At 41.9% G+C, this 17,373-nt stretch overlaps 1 protein-coding gene across 2 annotated transcripts; it reads right to left on the reverse strand.

Moving 5' to 3' along the window:
• Nucleotides 1-2,280: 2,280 nt before the first annotated feature.
• SUV39H2 (SUV39H2 histone lysine methyltransferase) lies at nt 2,281-17,095 on the reverse strand. 2 transcript variants are annotated; one of them, XM_074942584.1, is made up of 6 exons: nt 17,040-17,095; nt 14,789-14,934; nt 12,994-13,665; nt 10,123-10,269; nt 8,111-8,240; nt 2,282-5,051 (listed from the first exon to the last, which is right to left on the reverse strand). In XM_074942584.1, the coding sequence occupies exons 1-6, from the start codon at nt 17,056-17,058 to the stop codon at nt 4,945-4,947; spliced, it is 1,221 nt and encodes a 406-aa protein (XP_074798685.1). In that variant the 5' UTR covers nt 17,059-17,095; the 3' UTR covers nt 2,282-4,944. The 2 variants fall into 2 exon arrangements, with proteins under 2 accessions (XP_074798686.1, XP_074798685.1); XM_074942585.1 differs by lacking the exon at nt 14,789-14,934 and having other exon boundaries at nt 2,281-5,051; nt 17,040-17,084.
• Nucleotides 17,096-17,373: the final 278 nt, after the last annotated feature.

Consider the following 17,373-nt stretch of genomic DNA (forward strand, 5'->3'; position numbering starts at 1 on the left):
CTCATTGTTTTCGATAAGCTAAACTGATTGGACTCTAATTCTCTCCCTGTAACACATTTTCTCCAGCCTTCAAATAATGTGTGGCTCTTTTCCGCCCCATCTCCAGTTTTTAGGTTTGTTTGACAAAATCTGTTTTCCATAAAAGGGTGGCAACTGTATTCCTGTCTTTTTAATTCTTTAGCAAATGAATCCTGAATCAGCTTTTCTAGTTTGCCCTGGATTCATGTCAAGCTAACAGGCCTGAATATACTGGTGTTATGCTACTTGTCTTTCAGTACTCACACACTAGCAGTCTTCTGAAGCGTTGGGTTGTGGGTTTTTTGTAATCTGGAGCTCTCTTCAGTGAATGCTCTAAATAACAAAGATCTGACAGACCGTCACTGTAGACCTTATGTCACGAACACCTGAAATGACCCCTACATTTTTTTTTTTACTCTTAAAACAGATTACGCTAGCTCCTAAACATGTACCCTCTGCTCTCAGCTAGGGAGCTGCTGTAGTGCTTTTTTGATTCTACTAAGTATTGGTTTTAGACTTTCACAGAGGGAAGTTTTGGCTTTTTTTCTTTCAATGTGTGTTAGCTCAAGCAAAGTTGTTCTGAAAGGGACAGGAGTCATTCAGGCTTTGGAATCTATGAGGTGTTCATGTTTTGAGTGGGGAGAGAAATAGAATCCATGAGACTGTGTGCTACAGGCCTCAGCCATAGCCAAGAGAGGAGCAACAGATAACTTTGAATATGAAGTAGGACTGACGAATCCACAGATGGGGAAAACAGATAAAATCCATGTTCTTATGCATAAGAAATAACTTACAAATCACTGAAAAAAAATTTCAGAAAAGTTGACTAAGCCTAATTTAGGAGCACCTGCAAACTTATCTATTCTAGGGTGCCATGCCCCTTCTGCTGTACACAGTAAGCTGTTGGAAAGACTCAGGGCAGGCAAATGTTTGAAAGCCTTGCTAAAATTCTACTTCCCTACTTGGTGCTGCTCTCAGATAAAACAAATAGCACTAAGTTTCAGGGAAGGTAGGCTTGTAAACAAGGTTTCACTGGAAGAGTTCAATCAGAGGTAGTTCCTGTCTCCTTTCATCTTAAACCTGTTGGCTGTGGGGGACTCGCTCTGTGTGTGTGGGGTGTCATTCTAAAGCTGTTACAAAATGCTGTATTTTCAAATGCCTCAGTAGACATGTATTAGGAAAGCAGTTTGAGCAAGTGATGCTGTAAGGCACAGCTGGAGAGTAAAAAGCACTCTTGGGATATGAAGTTGTGGCCAGGAGAAGATAAGCATAATTTTTAGGGGGGCCCTGGTTTAGCTATGGGATCAACTGAACTCAAAGTATGCAGCCCTGGAGAAAGAGACTGACCCCTCTTGCTGCAGAAGAATTCTGGTTACGCTGTGAGCCCCAAAGAATGTTACAGGGGTAAGGAAGGGAAATAAAGGGTTTATTTTTTCTGACCTGTTTCTCATGCTTTTAAGTAAAGAGCAAGGGTGTTTTAGAATCCTGTGCACATTTCTGTGCTGTTACACCTATTGTGTCCCTGAAGAGGTAAATTGTAAACTGAGTCCTCATCCAGCTGGGTTGTTCTGGGACAGGGGTCTCATCTCTCCTGGGTGGTGCTAGACTGATGATTATGTATGTTCTCAGCATGCCAGAGACCTCAATCTGGGTACAGGGCCTGGACTCCATTCAGATTCTGGAGACTTAAAAGCACCTTATGGATTCAGCATTTAGATCCTCTCATACCAGTCTGGTGTCCCTTTCAAGAGAGGGAGCTCAAATAAATCTAACTAGCAAACACCCCCCACCAGAGCTGGACTTTGATGCTGTACACTAGTAACCCACAACTTCAGACAAAGTAGTTGGGCTGTTATAGATGATCAGCTCACTAAGACCACTACATTCTCTAAACTTGCAGAAGTGTTATCAATTACTCATTTAATTAGAGGCAACTGACAAGGGGCTGGAGAGGGAAGAGAGTGAATTTACTGTTTTATCACACTGTATAGGGCTATGAATACCTTCACAGAAATGCTGGTAAAATGAGGTCACTCAGACATGCAAAAGTAATTCATCAGGACTTTTTCTGAGCTGCTAGCTAATGCTGTATGAGAGTACATGAACAAAATTTAAGACCTACAGAAGGGATGGTAGTTATTATACACTGCCAACAAAAGAAAAAATTAAATTTAATTTATTTTACCAAAAGAACTATAGGAAACTAACTGCTATTACAGAGAAAGATGTCACATTTTATGCAAAAGTAACGTTCCTGAGGTTATAAACAAATACACAGCCCCAACCCATAATGGAAATAACCAAACAGAGTTGGTATAACTGAGAACTTAAATACACAGTAGCTTTTGCTTGGTGAGGATGCTGCAGCATTTTTAGTTTTGCTACCTCAAAACCAGCCGGAAGCCAGTTAATAGGTTACCAGTACCCAAGTGCTATTCACACAGCTGCAGTGGTAACCATGGTAATGCCTACAAAAAAGCAGAAAAGGCCAAAGCAAGATTGGTCTAGGCTTGCTAAGAAACTGAAAACAGCTTTTTCAATGTCACTTTTAAAAAAAAATTAATGTCCAATTAACAGAAGGCAAATTGAAATGCACTGTAAATTGGTAAACACAAAACAAGCTTTGAGGTCCTAAATAAGTAACAGGATACAGCAGTAGACTTTATATCTAATAATTTCCTGTTACTTGCCAAGATTTGAATTCAGGAGAGGTAACACACAGCCCCTAGAGAAGAGCACCTGGTACTATACACACTGACTTGTAAAAAGACAGGACCTAAAATTCAGATTTTGACAGCTGTAAGACCTTTATCTACTTAAAATGTAGATATCTGTAATTGCCTATCCCTGTAGTTTGGTTAAGGATACCCATGAGCAGGGCCAAAGAGGAAGGAGCGGAGCAGCCAACCAAGATGTCTGAGGCCTTTCATGTGTCTTGTAGCGTGGACAGGGGGCAAGGAAATGAAATGAAGGATTACATGGGTGCATACAACCCCATTTATTGGGGCAGTATGTAAATGGAAGAGGAATGAATTTGGCTCAAACAATTTTTTTTTTTTTAAAAAGGGCATTTAAGATTCCCTTAAGATTTATAAAATACTTCTGTGGGAGACACCTGACTAATTCTATCCAATAACAATAATACCTTTAAAAATAACTAGATGCAGCAGTTTCATTCAAGTATGGACTCCAGGTAGCATAGCAATGTTAGATGTGTTTAAACCTAAGCAATTAGTATGCCATTCATTAAACAATATAAAATCATCTACTTCAAAATTATAAACTTCAGTTTACAAGCAGATACATAGCTTTGTACATTGCTAATAGCCCCAAATGTGTATGCCCAATCACAAATTGGATAAGCCTTGGTGTACAAAATTTCACTATCCTACAGAGAGCCAGTTCTGCAGTTCAAGTACATTTGTGCTTTTAAAATTAACAAATGATCATATTGTCCTTCAAAGACTCTTGGTGCAGTGCCAATAACAAACATGAAATTTAAGGCATATTTTTAACAAACCAACTAGATAATCATAGGCTGAACACTTGACCTCAACCACCTGAGCCAACAGCACTGTACCGTATAAAAGTAAGTAGCTGTCTTCATGATATACATCAAATGTCTATTTGATGAGAAACAGTTATGCCTGATCCCTTAAAGATTCTGTACATCGCTTCCAAGAAATATGCAATGTTTACAATCAATGAGAAAAATAAGACTTGAACTTTTGTCCCTGGAGTACAATTACTTTGTGGTTCCACCCATGGTCTACAACTAACTTAATTGCTGTTGGGTGCTTCTCTGAAGTCAAGAACAATTTAGCATTCATCATCACATTTTCAGTAAACATCTGATATTTTTGAAGATTAACAGAAAAAACAAATATTCAAGAAGCTGAAGAACAGTAAGTTTTTCAGCCTTTTACATTCAAGATTCAAAGAATGTCCTACTACTATCTACAGTAAATGGGCAAATTCACCCTTTCTGTAACTTCACTGAAGTTATGTTATTACAACAGGAAAAAAAAACAGGCATAATATGTTTAAAGTCTACCACTAGGTAGAAAAAATTCATAATATGTAAAAGTTTGTAACATAATAAAAGACAGCTGTTGATACAATTACATTGCTGGGATACTTTTATATCTATGCCATATACCTGGGTATCAATGCACTAGGTTCATGAAAGAAATATTGGCTAATTTTATTTACTCAATTCCTGTCTATCGCTTTCCAAACTTTCACCAATAATTTGTTTGTGATGACTACCCAATCTTGTGTCCAGCATCTGCTAACACTGATCAGTGTGCTTGTGTGAAGTTCCATGGACACTTCAAAAAAACAAAAGCCAAACAAACTATTTCTTAAGTGTATTCTATGAACTTTCATACCTATGCAGAATTTAATGGTAGTAGATCCCAATGGAGGATCAGGGCCCCAAATTTTACTGCTACTTCTTGAAACCTTTTCAGAAAAATGATAAGTCAACTATGATTTCTAGTACATCAATGGTATTAGATTTCCATTTCATAAAGCACAAGATATGGAACACCCTCATATCGAAATCAGCTCTTCACAGGATTGGAGTCAAACACTCACTTGAATATTCAACTTTGACTTCACATTAACATGCATCTCCATCAGCTCTTAAACCACAGTGTGCAAATAATTCCAAGGAGATCTAGTTTTTAATCCACATAGCCAGTTTTCATACTTAAGAGCAGTTGTAATATCACATCTCTTTCTTTGGCTAATGACATTTTCAAATACAAATTTAATGCTTTGTTTTCATTATACTGATTCACTCATATGTAAAAATACTCCAATTTGTAAGTATAAGTGAACTAGAACAGCAGTCTTCTTAAAATACATTTAAAAAAAGACACAAAATGAAATAATTTATTTGTAACTTTGGCTATTGAGAATTCAGTTGAGATACCCTCTGCAACACACAGCTCCACACTTGCACACAGTTCTGATCCTCTTTCTCGTTGGGCTGACAGCATCAGAGTCTGAAGTCACATCGAGAGAACCTAAACACATAAGAATATACAGAAACAGAATGGATGGTGGTTGGAAAAGGATATTATTTGGCCCTTGGCCATTATCTTTGAAAACTCGTGGCGAACGGGGGAAGTCCCGGATGACTGGAAAAAGGCTAATGTAGTGCCAATCTTTAAAAAAGGGAAGAAGGAGGATCCTGGGAACTACAGGCCAGTCAGCCTCACCTCAGTCCCTGGAAAAATCATGGAGCACTCAAAGAATCAATCCTGAAGCACTTACATGAGAGGAAAGTGATCAGGAACAGTCAGCATGGATTCACCAAGGGAAGGTCATGCCTGACTAATCTAATTGCCTTTTATGATGAGATTACTGGTTCTGTGGATGAAGGGAAAGCAGTGGATGTATTGTTTCTTGACTTTAGCAAAGCTTTTGACACGGTCTCCCACAGTATTCTTGTCAGCAAGTTAAGGAAGTATGGGCTAGATGAATGCACTATAAGGTGGGTAGAAAGCTGGCTAGATTGTCGGGCTCAACGGGTAGTGATCAATGGCTCCATGTCTAGTTGGCAGCCGGTGTCAAGTGGAGTGCCCCAGGGGTCGGTCCTGGGGCCGGTTTTGTTCAATATCTTCATAAATGATCTGGAGGATGGTGTGGATTGCACTCTCAGCAAATTTGCAGATGATACTAAACTGGGAGGAGTGGTAGATACGCTGGAGGGGAGGGATAGGATACAGAAGGACCTAGACAAATTGGAGGATTGGGCCAAAAGAAATCTGATGAGGTTCAATAAGGATAAGTGCAGGGTCCTGCACTTAGGATGGAAGAATCCAATGCACCGCTACAGACTAGGGACCGAATGGCTAGGCAGCAGTTCTGCGGAAAAGGACCTAGGGGTGACAGTGGACGAGAAGCTGGATACGAGTCAACAGTGTGCCCTTGCTGCCAAGAAGGCCAATGGCATTTTGGGATGTATAAGTAGGGGCATAGCGAGCAGATCGAGGGATGTGATCGTTCCCCTCTATTCGACACTGGTGAGGCCTCATCTGGAGTACTGTGTCCAGTTTTGGGCCCCACACTACAAGAAGGATGTGGATAAATTGGAGAGAGTCCAGCGAAGGGCAACAAAAATGATTAGGGGTCTAGAGCACATGACTTATGAAGAGAGGCTGAGGGAGCTGGGATTGTTTAGTCTGCAGAAGAGAAGAATGAGGGGGGATTTGATAGCTGCTTTCAACTACCTGAAAGGGGGTTCCAAAGAGGATGGCTCTAGACTGTTCTCAATGGTAGCAGATGACAGAACGAGGAGTAATGGTCTCAAGTTGCAATGGGGGAGGTTTAGATTGGATATTAGGAAAAACTTTTTCACTAAGAGGGTGGTGAAACACTGGAATGCGTTACCTAGGGAGGTGGTAGAATCTCCTTCCTTAGAGGTTTTTAAGGTCAGGCTTGACAAAGCCCTGGCTGGGATGATTTAACTGGGAATTGGTCCTGCTTCGAGCAGGGGGTTGGACTAGATGACCTTCTGGGGTCCCTTCCAACCCTGATATTCTATGATTCTATTTATTAGGCATTGCTATTGTGCAAGAAAGAAAAAGGTAGTCTCTGCCCCAAAAAGCTTACAATTTAAGACCCCAATTGAAAAGACCTATGCATGTATCTAGCTTCACACATGCGAGTAAGTCCCACTAAATTAAATGGGACTACTTGTGTGCGCGCAAAGTTAAGCATTAGTATAAATCTTTGAAGAATTGTTACCTAAAATTATTATTTACTAGTAGCTGAAAGCTCATGCTGTTGCATGGGTGAAATTCATGAAGTCTAAATGGCTGAGAATTTAAAAGGTTGAACAGTAATAGACCATGAACCCTATTGATGATTGAACCTGGAGAAATAAAGAGTTCTCAACCATGCTTGTATCTGTTTTCACTGCTTCACACTGACTCCACAGACATTTTAGGCTTCAAAGTAACAATCCTGGAATCTTATTGTACAGATTATTGTGGATTGGCTCTGAGCTCATCATGGATGATGCTGTATATGCTAGATGCTGTATAAACACAGACTAAGGTGGTGGTCCCTGCTCAAAGAGCTTGAAATCTAAAGTACTAAAAAGACAACAGGTGGATCTAGACAAACAGATAAGGAAGCAAAAGGAAGTAATGAGAGAATACTGGTCAGGGCAATAGGCAATGGTCTCAGCATACCAAATGCATAACTAGGGCCCTACCAAATTCATAGCCGTGAAAAACAGATCACGGACTGTGAAACCTGGTCTCCCCCCATGAAATCTGTATAGTATTGGGTAAAAGTACACAAAAGACCAGATTTCACGGGGAAGACCAGCGTTTTTCAAACTGGGGGTCCTGACCAGAAGAAGGTAGTGGAGGAGGGGGAGTTGCAAGTTTACTGTAGGAGAGGGGTCGCAGTATTGCCATCCTTCTGCGCTGCCTTCAGAGCTGGCTGGCCAGAGAGCAGCAGCTGCTGGCCAGATGCCCAGTTCTAAGGCAGCATCCCACCAGCAGCAGCGCAGAAGTAAGAGTGGAAATACCATACCCTGCCACCCTTACTTCTGTGCTGCTGCCTTCAGAGCTGGGTGGTAGGAGAGTGGTGGCTGCTGGCCGAGGGCCCAGCTCTGAAGGCCTCAGGGCAGAAGTAAGGGTGGCAATACCACACTATGTCATCCTTACTTCTGCGCTGCTGCTGGAGACAGCTCTGCCTTCGGAGCTGGGCTCCCAGCCAGCACTCTCCAGCCACCCAGCTCTCAATACATAAACCAACCTTTTTTTGTTTGGATTAAAAATAGTCCCATGCAGGGCTCTAATTTTCATTTAATATACTTTTATGTGCATAGGGATGCCGTGCATCATTCTTTAAACCTGCCCTGCACAGATTATTGACTGGATTAAGTGGGAGCTGGAAGGAGGTGTTGGCAGAACAAAGTGGGTAAAAACAGAGAAGAGAGTGGTGTCTCCAAAAAGAGGAAGTTAAACACTTTGATTTCAGCAAACCCATGCAGAAAATTGATCAGGCTGCAACAAAACCAGCTAGTACCATATATCCTGCACACAAAGATTTACACTGTACATACCTTTCATCTGATAATCAAAGGTGAGCTCTTCTCCAGCCTTGATGGTTCTCGTAGAAAACAGCGCTATCCGAGGAAGACGTAGATCAAGGTTATCAATGAAAACATTGAAGACCTGAAGATTTGGATCACACTGCAAAGCAAAGTTATAGTTTTGTAATTCAGGTGTACATTTGCTAACAAAATAGAACTGGCAGACACAGTGTAGGGAATGGTAAGTAAAACATATTGTGCGCTACTAGTGAGAAGAAAGCGACACTATAACAATTTAGGGGCTGAGTCTCCTCTCAGGTTCAGTGGAGTTACTTGTGATTTTTGCCATTGTAAGTCAACAGAATTACATCTGTTGAAACATCACTATTAAATGAAAGCAGGACCCTGTTAAGCAACAGTACTGACACCATGGCTGTGCGGGTATAGTACACAGAGAAGGTGAGTGAGATAATATCTTTTATTGAACCAACTTCTGTTTGTGAAAAGAGACTAGCTTTTGAGCTACACAGAGCTCTTCTTCAGGTATAGCACACTAAAACTATAACAACCTAGTAAAAAAAAGTTGAAGCTTGAAAGTGATGGCAGCTGCGTAGATTGGAGTGGGTGAATCAAAACAATTTCATGGCAATCTAAAGTAAGTTCAGACTTAAACAAGAATTACTAAAGGATGAAAAGGTGGGATTTCAATTTCAAGTTCCCCAGCAAGCTTACAAATGGTGCTGAGGAAAGGAGGAAAACTGCAGGGGAGAGATATGCTATGGAAAAGGCAGGAAAATTCCTTCTCTCCATTACTTACAACAAAAATACATTCAGACACTCTCCTCTTCTTCCTGTATTTCACAGAGGTTAATAGTTCATATAATTTTAATCAACAGCCAGGGGTTAAATTATGCAGTTATTTCCTATACTGTTGGTATTCAATTATCTGAAGAGAAAAATTTGTTTTGGGTGTCTGGAAACAAGTATTGAATATGCTGGAAATACAGATTATGATCCCAACTCTGCTATCTGATCTACTTAGGCAAACCCTTATCCCTAGGCTGAGTTCCAATGAGATCAGTGGGTCTCTGCTTGAGCTCAGAGATCCATCCACATAGATCAGATTTCAGGATCTGGACCATTGATCATGTTATTTTACATTTTAATGAAAATCCCTAATTCAGAAACTGCTGATACCTTCCTCTTAGGTAATTCTGAGCCTGAAAGAATAAGGAACAGTGAAAACTCTCTTTAGTTTTACTTCAACAGGTAAAATAAAATTGCTATTTAACGTGATGTCTTGTGGAGTGATCCTGTTAATAAAAACCAAACTTGCACTCCCAATGTTTGTGAAAACTAAAGAATAATTGTTGTTTCAAACATTGTCTTAAATCTAAGCTACTTTATATTCTTTCATATTTAATTTCGCTCCAAATAAGGTATGTATCAGTATTTCTTCCATCCTATTTAACTGATCATTAGGTTATGTTGTATGTCTAGAAAGATGCCTTTCTTGCAGCATCCAAGAAAAAAGCATTAATAAAAGTTAGGATTGTGGGGTTTGTGGGAATATTTGAGGCCCCTTTCATTTTTATGCACTCTGTCCATTCTGACAGGTTTCAGAGTAGCAGCCGTGTTAGTCTGTATCCACAAAAAGAAAAGGAGTACTTGTGGCACCTTAGAGACTAACAAATTTATTTGAGCATAAGCTTTTGTGAGCTACAGCTCACTTCATCGGATGGTACTTCTGTCCATTTTAGAATCCCTCACATTCATTGTTTCATAAAAATTTTAATTTAGACTTTTAAAAACATGAGACAAAGTGACATCAATTTTTCCTCAAAGATTTCAAGTTCACGTGACTGTGCTGCTGTAACAGCATTAATCCACTCTCAAGTCATTTTCTTCGGAGGGGGAAAAAGAGGTTGGTATGAAACAAGTCATTCCATGAAAGTTACGTGTTTGATATCAAGATATTTACAAAAGGAGAAGGCATTCTTGGTGCAACCTGGACAGTTCTCAAATACAAAAAAAGCCCTTACACTGTGATTCACAAAATGGGACACATTTCCATATTGAGCTGCATCAACCGTATATTCATCCGAGTCATAGTCCAGGTCAAACAAGTATGTATTTCCTTGGTTGTCATACAGTTGACCTCGTCTCTCTGCTTCTTCACTTGTGATCACCTAAAAAAAGAAACCTGCATCATATTATTAACTGTTACTGAACTGAAACAAAACCACAAAGAAGTTAGAAAAAACTTTTACATTTTCTTGAACAGAAGTAGGTAGACTTGTCTTTAAAAGGAAGTAAGAAGGTTGCTGTGTATCTGTAAGGAATAAGGAACACTTGAACATAGCTATTTAAATTGACTAATTACTGATTGTTTCTACAGAAGAAAACTGAGGAGTACTTGTGGCACTTTAGAGACTAACAAATTTATTTGGGCATAAGCTTTCGTGAGCTAAAACCCGCTTCATCGGATGCATGCAGTGGAAAATACAGTAGGAAGATATACATAGATATATACACACACACAGAACATGAAAAAATGGGTGTTGGTATGGCAACTGTAAGGAGACCAATTAATTAAGGTGGGCTATTATCAGCAGGAGAAAAAAAAAACCTTTTGTAGCGATAATCAGGATGGCCCATTTCAAATAGTTAAGAAGTATGAGTAACAGTGGGGGAAAAAAATTAGTAGTATTTATAGATAGTGACGGTATTTTCTCTTCAGGCAATATAATATTGGACAGTTTCCCTGGATATGTATTTACAGAAAAAGTGATGTTCCCATTGCTTTCTATACAATGTAGAATAAAAACTTATAAATATATAAATGAATATAAAATATATATATGAATATAAAAAGACCTGCTATAAAATAATTTATCTTTGCCCCCAACTTTTCTGAACTCCTCTATAAGTAATCTATATAACTACATTTTAGAGAACTTTAAATCACTGACTCCCTAAAGGAGGATGTGGTCATTAGACAATTACAATCTACCCTATCTACAGGGCCTTGTCATTTCTCCTAAAGAGTTTATATTTACTACTTAAACCTCCATATTACTTTTCTACCTGTACAAAATAGTTCACTTCAAGCAGAACCACAAAAAGGTTCAGGGAAGGTGGAACCAGTCATGTTCCCCCCAGTTCCCTCAGTGTATGAGAGAATCAATATATCAGGTTACACTTGTAACTTTAGCTACTCTCAAAACTTCTCCCCACTCCCTGCTGAGTTACTACGTATGGTACTAATTCTGTAATATAATTTACCTATGCAGACCCTAATGCCCAGATAAAGTCCCACTGATTTCAATGTGACTTTTTTGCAAATGGATCGCTTTACAGTACTGGGCTTATAGCTATATCTACACTACAGACTTTTGCCAGCACAACTATGTTAGTCAAAGGTGTGAAGAGTTGTGATCCCTGACTGACAGCAGTGCTGGCAGAAGCCCCTAGTGTAGACAATTATACAAGCAAAACTGCACATTTACTGGTATAGCTTATCATTAGTCAGGGATGGCCAGCACACATTAGCAGAATGGAGATATGCAGAAGCTGTCTGAAAGAGGGCTCCTGCTTCAGGCTGCAGACTATGCAATTTTATCCCCAGTCTTCTACTTTAAATATATACTTTACTTTTGTTATTACCAGAAAAAGATTTTGTTGTGCTAACTCTACCAGCAAAGAAAAATAGTGAACATTTTAACAATCCCTTGAAGATTTGGGAGCTTACCACTCAGTTATACCTTCCGAGTAACAAAGTATAATCACATACAGCCGGGGGAGGGGATAGGAGAAGGCAGCAAGGGAAGGACAAACAACTAATCACCACCTTCACTTGAAGTCCTGCCTCTCTCTCTTCCCCCACCCTCCAAAAAAAGTTTCCTCATAACATCACACAGGATTCATTCTATTTTGAGAAACTGATCTCCTGTACATTCTAAGTGAGTTTTTAGGAAGGACCTGAATGTGAATTGGATAGCTTGGGGAGGGTAAGCATAGAAGTAGCACACAGAAGAAGAAAGAAATAGCTGTGCAAGGGGACAAATACAATACTGATGCCGGCATCAGTTGTGGACCACAGATTGTTGGGGAGAGATGTAAGCACAAACTGGATCATGTAGAGCCCTGAAAGGAAGGACAAATTTAACCTGATACTTCACTGGTTCACGGTCGCACTGTGTGACTCAAGGGCCATGTCTAGACTAGGAAAATTCACTATTTTAAGACATGTTGTTATCTAACACATTTTAACTAACTATTTTAAACAGGACTTTGCACCTAGTGTAGACAGGGCAAGTCATTTTAACATGTTAACTGGTATTGACCAATACATTTTAAAGCACAACCTATTTTCCAAGTTTACACGTGGTGAAATACAAGGGCTGACGTGATCAGCATGACAAGTGATAAAAATAATTTTTGCAGTAATTTGGCCTGGGATGAGATCAGTATTAAGAGAACCTTAGAAGAGAAGGCCATAGTAGTCAAGATGGGAAGACAATCAGGATACTGACAAGGAATTTGATTGGCAAGAGGTAAAGAAGGGTCTGATTTAAAAAGAAAAAAAAAAAAAAATTGTGAAAGAAGAGACAAGACCTGGTTCGAAAAGTTAAGATATAATAAAACAATGCCAAGGATCTTTTTTGCACTACAGCCCCTTTGCATTGCTTTGGTGCAGAAAACACCCTGGGTCAGACAATATAAAGGTAATTTGACTTTCAAATGAGATGTCTTCAATGTATTTCATTAACAGCAAATGCATATTTATCTCTTATGTAACAGAATCCAAAAGTGTTGAAAAAGGAAAGAATATTTTTTAAAAGTGTTAGGAGAACACTTAAATCTTTTATTATATACTTATAAAATAATTTATCTCTGAGATAAATACATACCTCTCCAACATACTCCATCACAAATCTCTTTGTTTTAATTTTCTGGAGGGTTTTTACTCCCCAGCCACGTCCATTGTTAGTTCTGAAGATGCAAAGAGAATATGGTGTGCCTTTCTGTACTATCCTGTTAGGGCATTCAGGACCACATCTACAATATGAGTTGCATTCATAGATAGGCAAGCCTGGTTGGATTTTTAACTGCTTTTGTTTATTGTAAGCCAAGAAAAATCCAGCCTCTTCTGGACAACACTTCTCAGCAGGGCAATCAGAGCATTCACAGCCAGTTGTGATTCCATTCATTACATTTATTCCTGGAGCAGGTTTATATTCATTAATGTAGTAAAAGTCTAAAGGAGGGCCCTCAAGATCCACAGTGTTTTCTACAAGAATCATTCCTTTATGGTTCTTTTTCCGGTTGAGTTCTTCCTTCCATCTCTGTAGAGCTATTCTTTGTTTAGCCTTCTTTACTATGTACTGTGCTACTACAGGGTTCAAAGCTTTCATATGGTTTTTCAATATTACCGCTTTGCCTCGCTTTAGCCGAGATAAATATTCATTCTTGTCGCTATGGAAGTACTGAAGGAGCAATGGGCATTTAAGATTTTTCAAAGCTACCCAGGTATTTGAGGATTCTGGCCATCCTTTCCATTTCACAAGGAAGTACTCTGTGCCCTTGAAATAGAGAAATAGATACAGATTTAGCCATAGCATTTCCAACAGTTAACCAAAAATATCTTGAAAATAAAGTGTGGTTGTTCAATGATACAACTGCTTTGGTATCACATCCATAGTAAATAAAATTTAACAGAGGAGTGATCATCATTAAGGAGGTGGTAAAAATGCATAAACTGAGGAGCAGTCAAACTAACATCCGTAACACCCTCCTTATGATTGAGGCATAACACCACATAGTTAAATTCACAGCCATCTGGACCTAACAGTAGAAGATCAAGCATTTCAAATGCAAGGTAACTGGGTATGTACTTTGTGCACCACTTGTAAGGACATGGATAACCATACAGCTGGATAGAATGACCCAAAACAATAAAATTATACCAGCATGGGTTAGTTTGTTAGCACAGCCACAGTTAAGGTCATATATACTAACTTTTATAAGGAAAGAGAATAAAGTAACACCCTACACAGAACCAAAAAATAAATAAATAAATAAAAATCTAAACTTACTAAAAAACCTAACAGTACTATTTGTAATAGTTACACAAGCCATCCTAGAGGAATAACACAGTCAAAACAATTCTTAATACTATATTTACTACTAAGAAGAAGATGATGTATTGTAAAATGTAATTATTTCAAAGGGAGGTTTGTTTTCAAAGGGAATAGAGCAATAAGGTCAAATCCTTAAACCAGACACACACTGGTAGGTTTCTGCATGCACATAGTGCTTAACTGGGATCTGGCAATGGACCCAGTTGTAGCATGTGGCCTTAACTGTTCAAGGAACAGACTGCAGTACTAACAAGGAATACATACTGTGCTGTTGTCTAAGCACAGTAAGATTTGCTTTAGCACTGATATACAAGGGTCAGACATTTTGTGCTCTGTTATTAACATTTCCATTATTTCAGCAGAACCTTCCTTCCTTACAGAGTCAGAGCTAAAGAACATTTTATTTAGGCTTCAACATTCTGAAATATTTTGTTCAATGTCAGCAGCAGCATAACAAGAGCCCTCAGCTAGCCTCACACTTTAAACCTTAAGAAAAACTACTGCCTCTCACTTTCAAACTGAAATATTGATCAAATTGTTCTGTAAGACTAGACATTTATCTTACCTCTTCTACCTTGTAGTCACATAAATATTCCACCTCATAACTCTTTAGATTCCTGTTGGTGATTCCAAGGGATTTACATGTGAGATTTTCCTTCCTACATAATTCCTGGATGGTCTCAAGTGAAGCTAGACAAGGCACATACCAAGCTACAATAAGAAAATAGGATTCTTTACTAATTTAATGTCTCAGCTCAGTTGAAAAAAATTAAGCACTTGATTTTTAGTTTGCTCCCGAGCCCCCAGATTGTAATTTGTAAGAATTGTCCACAATATATTTGTAGAACTACAAATGTAGCACACAGGCAGACAGAACCAATGCTACTCCAGTTAAGTATAAAGTAAGCCTGTAATAGTTCTCTGCCTGAACCTCAGCTCTGCATATGATTCATAGATATTTAGGTCAGAAGGGACCATTATGATCATCTAGTCTGACCTCCTGCTCAACGCAGGCCAGAGAATTTCACCCACCACTCCATACTATGTGTATTCATGCAATGATTAAAAAAAAAAAAAAAAAAAAAAAAAAAAAAAAAAAAAAACTACCTAGGACAGTGCTTCTCAAGCTATCTGATGTGGGGGACCAGCAATTTTTCCCCCAATGTGTGCGCAGACCAGCAGCCGATGGCTCGCGGACCGGCGCCGGTCTGCGGACCACCACTTTGAGTAGCACTGACCTAGGACATACTAATTCTTCATAGGAAAAGATTCTCAGTATAGTTACCAGTTTTGAAACAAAACAGAAATAAATAATTACCCTGACCTGAAGGTACCCATGCTTTTGACTGCAGTTATGTAGAAGCCCTTCACTTTTTTTTTTTTTTTTTTTTTTTAAACAAGACCACGAAGTATCTGCAGTTAGCCAAGTGGAATCAACACTCTTGTACTTGCTATGCAACCATGGTGATTGGGATGAGACAAAGGCAAATCCCTCTTCCAGAAAGATCTCTGATTTCTTGTCAATTGGGCCAAATTTAGGAGGGTTACAATTTACATTGTAACTATTGTGAAGTTGTAAGGGTGCTGACTATGGAACAATAATTGCAACAGTTCAGAACTCTGTTAGGAGGGATCATCCAAAGTTTATAGCAAGTCACAAGTCTGGAGCCCAAAGCAACAGTTTCCCCCCGTGTTTTAGTAAGAGTCAGGGTGTATTTGACAACAGCTGAATTCCTTCCTCTGCGTGAGCAGGGGATTGTTCACTTGTGTCACAACCAGGACTGCAATTAGCACATAGCCACTGGAAAGGAGAGGAGCGGGAGAGACACTGGAGGTTACCCAGGCTGGGGGAGGCCTTGGCTATTTCTAACTTCATGCAGCAACCTCTCCCGCCAAAAGCCTCCCGCAGGCATAGAGCAGCGATGCCACCCCGTGCTTCCCCTAGCAGCGGACAGTGTCCCTCTCTCCCCCAGGCCCCACACTCTGTCCTCCCGCCCCTCCCCCCGTCAAGGTACGCCGACGCCCCCCGGGCACCCTACACTATCCCCGCACCCCTCCCCCAGGCACCCCACACTGTCCCTCGCCCCTCCCCCAGGCACTGCACGGCGCTGCCGCCCCCTCGGACACCCCACACTGTACCCTCACCCAGGCACCCCTCACTGTCCCCCCGGCACTGCACGGCGCTGCCGCCCCCCGGGCACCCCACACTGTACCCCCACCCAGGCACCCCTCACTGTCCCCCCGGCACTGCACGGCGCTGCCGCCCCCCCGGGCACCCCACATTGTACCCCCACCCCTCCCCCAACACTGCAGGCCGCCGCCGCCCCCCCCGGGCACCCCACATTGCACCCCCGCCCCCCCCGGCCACTCCACACTGTACCCCCACCCCCAAGCACTGCACGCCGCCGCCGCCCCCCCCGGGCACCCCACACTGCACCCCCGCCCCCTCCACACTGTACCCCCGCCGCCAAGCACTGCACGCCGCCGCCGCCGCCCCCCCCGGCACCCCACACTGCACCCCCGCCCCCCCAGGCACCGCACACTGTACCCCCACCCCTCCCCCAATAACTGCACGCCGCCGCCGCCGCCCCCCCCGGGCACCCCACACTGTACCCCATGCACTGCACGCCGCTGCCGCCCCCCCGGGCACCCCACACTGTCCCCCCGCAGGTTCCGCGGCCACCGGGGCCCTGCTGTAGGTCTCGGGGTGTGCGGGGGCGGAGGCCGCACAGACCCTGAGGCGCGCTGTAGGGGGGCAGCTCCTCACCCCCATCCCCGCTGACCCAGGAAGCGAGCACCCCCGGCCGGCCCCTCACCTCCTCGCCTGCCCGCCATCTTGCAGGGGGCTGCATTCAAACCCTGCGGAACTTGGGCCGCCGGGGAGGGCGCCAGCTGCAGGCTCCGCCCACGCCGGGATGGCCCCGCCCCTCCGCGGGTCCCCAATGCTGCACCGGCGGCGCGGCCCCGCCCCGCGCGCGTGGGCAGAGAACCCCTAGGGCGGGGGGAGGGAGGCGCCTCGCGACCCTCCCCCAGGCCGCCCGTCGCGGTGGGAGACCCCCCGACCCCCACCCTCCGCGCGCGCTCCCGGCCGGCTGGCGTCGCTCCCACGCGCACCCCCATCCCCCCTTCAGCGGTGAGCACCCCGCTCCG

The sequence above is a fragment of the Natator depressus genome, chromosome 1, assembly GCF_965152275.1.
Source record: "Natator depressus isolate rNatDep1 chromosome 1, rNatDep2.hap1, whole genome shotgun sequence".
Classification (NCBI taxonomy): Eukaryota; Metazoa; Chordata; order Testudines; family Cheloniidae; genus Natator; species Natator depressus.